The sequence below is a fragment of the Equus quagga genome, chromosome 14 (assembly GCF_021613505.1).
Source record: "Equus quagga isolate Etosha38 chromosome 14, UCLA_HA_Equagga_1.0, whole genome shotgun sequence".
NCBI lineage: Eukaryota > Metazoa > Chordata > Mammalia > Perissodactyla > Equidae > Equus > Equus quagga.
This window is the reverse complement of record NC_060280.1, coordinates 71,071,910-71,074,420: the sequence shown is the minus strand read 5'-3', so window position 1 is coordinate 71,074,420 and position 2,511 is coordinate 71,071,910. Positions and strand designations below refer to the sequence as shown.

General features: G+C 41.5%; 1 protein-coding gene across 1 annotated transcript; it reads right to left on the bottom strand.

The window, feature by feature from the left end:
* Nucleotides 1-1,331: 1,331 nt before the first annotated feature.
* LOC124225778 (olfactory receptor 10G9-like) lies at nucleotides 1,332-2,285 on the bottom strand. The gene has a single exon (XM_046638431.1). It carries the CDS (start codon nucleotides 2,265-2,267, stop codon nucleotides 1,332-1,334), a length of 936 nt encoding a protein of 311 aa, XP_046494387.1. The 5' UTR covers nucleotides 2,268-2,285.
* Between the last annotated feature and the right edge of the window lie 226 nt (nucleotides 2,286-2,511).

Genomic DNA, 2,511 nt, shown 5'->3' with positions numbered 1-2,511 from the left:
TACTTCTATTAACTCATTTCACCTTGTAACAATATTTGAAAATGGGTCTTCTACAGATGAGAAATTGAGGTGGAGGACGTAAAATAATTTCTAAGCTTATTTGAGCCAACATTTGTTTTTGTTTACATGCAATTACAGAATTTCTTCCATTGCATGTGTATGGCCACAAGTATGGGTTATGTAGCTATGCATTAAGTTATTTTAGGGTGTTCTGTCTTTACCAGGTCTTAATTTTCTAATTTGTAAAAGAAATACGTTGAAATCCCATGATAACTAGTTACTTAATTATATTTTCATTTTCTTACTTTCTAAGTAGGCAACACCCATGGCCCCAGCCTGCAATACGGGGTGCCCCTGTCTTGTGTTTGGTGTAGCTGAATTTCCAAGACTCTAAGATGGAGGGATAAGGAGCTGCCTGGGCAACATGACCACCATCACCACCTGTAGTAAAAGGATGTAGCATAGAATGGTTCTCTGCTAAACATGGGTATATGGTCAGATAGCACAGGAATTCAAGGTCAGAATTCATGATGCAGACTAGCAGTATCTGCTGATAACTTTCTCCTGATTGGACTCACTGAACCTGAGAAACTGCAGGGCTCTTGTAAGGTGGGGATTGTTCCCAGTACTGATAGGAGTGTGTCAGTGCCACAGCTTGTCCTGGCAGACCTACCCAGAGACATAGCAAGCTGTTGGAAGAAGTTTAGAACTCTTTCTATATGGAAACAATTAACAGGGTCAAGATGTGCTAGGAAAGAGGGGTAGTCAACTTGGGACCCACAAAAACACACAGCCATATACACACAAACACATGCAGAGTCACTAAGAGAGTTGAGAAGGCAGTTGCATAGCTGTAACCACAAATAAATGGCCTCTGATATTTGTTGCTCTCTTTGAATAGTATCCCCATGGCTGTAAATTCCCAATGACTGTGTGTACATAAGACATAAACAAAAAAAAAACACAAATTACCAACTTAGATGTATGAAAAACTCAATCCTCTGTATCTGAGATCCTATCAAAATATTTATTCTCTAAAGAGATAAAAATAATGTTATATGTCAATTCTATGTAAATAAAACTGTAAAAAAGGTGAAATAAACCTATTACTGAGAAATGAGTTGAGAGACCAAAATTTAAACATGTTCATTGTAAATAAAAAAAGAATCATGATTTTTTCAATGCATCAGAAAATTATGTGAAACAAATATCCCTGGCAAGATGATTTTGGATAATGTTTTAACACTGAGAACAATATATGCAATAAATTATATGTTGATGACTAAATTATATTACTCTATTTTTAAAATTAGCGTATCTACCTCGAGCATTTATTTGCTCGAAGAATATTGTACTTTGTCTTTCAGCTTCAGTAGAGCTTTCTTCACTTCCTTGTTCCTTAGGGTGTATACCACAGGGTTTAGAAGGGGTGTCAGCACAGTGTAGAAAACTGCCACAACCCCATCCACAGCATTCTTGGAGCCTGGCCTCAGGTAAATGAAAACACAGGGAACAAAGAAACAAAGGACCACAATGCAGTGGGAGGCGCAGGTCTGAAATGCTCTGTGTCTCCCCTCTGAGGTGCGGATCTTCAGGATGGAACAGACAATGGAAACATAGGAAAGCGCTATCAGGAGAAAGCAGCCCGAGGCCACTACCCCGATGCTGACAAAGATCACCATCTCGATGGCAGAGGTGTCTGCACAGGCCAGTTTGAGGATAGGCGGTGCATCACAGAAGTAATGCTGGATCTGGTTGGGCCCACAGTAGGGCAAACGGAACGTCAGTGTGGTCTGGATGGCAGAGTGCAGAGAGCCACTGAGCCATGTGCTTGCAGCCAGGAGGACACATGTTCGCCCACTCATCATGCTGGTGTACCTGAGTGGGTAACAGATGGCCAGGTAGCGGTCATAGGACATGATTGTGTACAGGAAACACTCAGTGCTCCCCAGGAAGTGGAAAGAGTAGAGCTGGGCCACACAGCTGCGAAAGGAAATAGACCTGCCTCCTGTAGAGATGAAGGTCATCAGCATTTTGGGCACAGTGACTGTGGAGAACCACATGTCAATGAAGGACAGATTGGTCAGGAAGTAGTACATGGGGGTGTGGAGGTGGGAATCCACCGAGATCACCAGCAGGATGAGGAGGTTCCCCACCACAGTGAGTACATAAATCACCAAGAAGATTCCAAAGAGCAGGGTGTCCAACGCTGATGCATGGGGAAGATCCATGAGGATGAATGTTGTCACGAGGCTCACATTTGCCATTTCTACGCATCTTTGGTCCTTCTCCGTCTAAGAATATAAAAAACACATAGCATTTAATTGAGAACTGAGAATCCATTCTCTATGTAGCAACTGCATCATCATGGTAGATAATTCTAGAGTTATACTCAACTTTGCTTATTATAAAGCCTCTTTAGTAAAAGTGGATGGAATGATTTCAGCATCTGTTTCTCTCTCTCTCACAGACACACAGACAAATAGAAGCACAGACTTATATATGCAAAAG

Coding starts and splice junctions, on each gene's coding strand:
- LOC124225778 (XM_046638431.1), bottom strand. CDS start 2,267: ATGGCAAATGTGAGCCTCGTGACAACATTCATCCTCATGGATCTTCCC.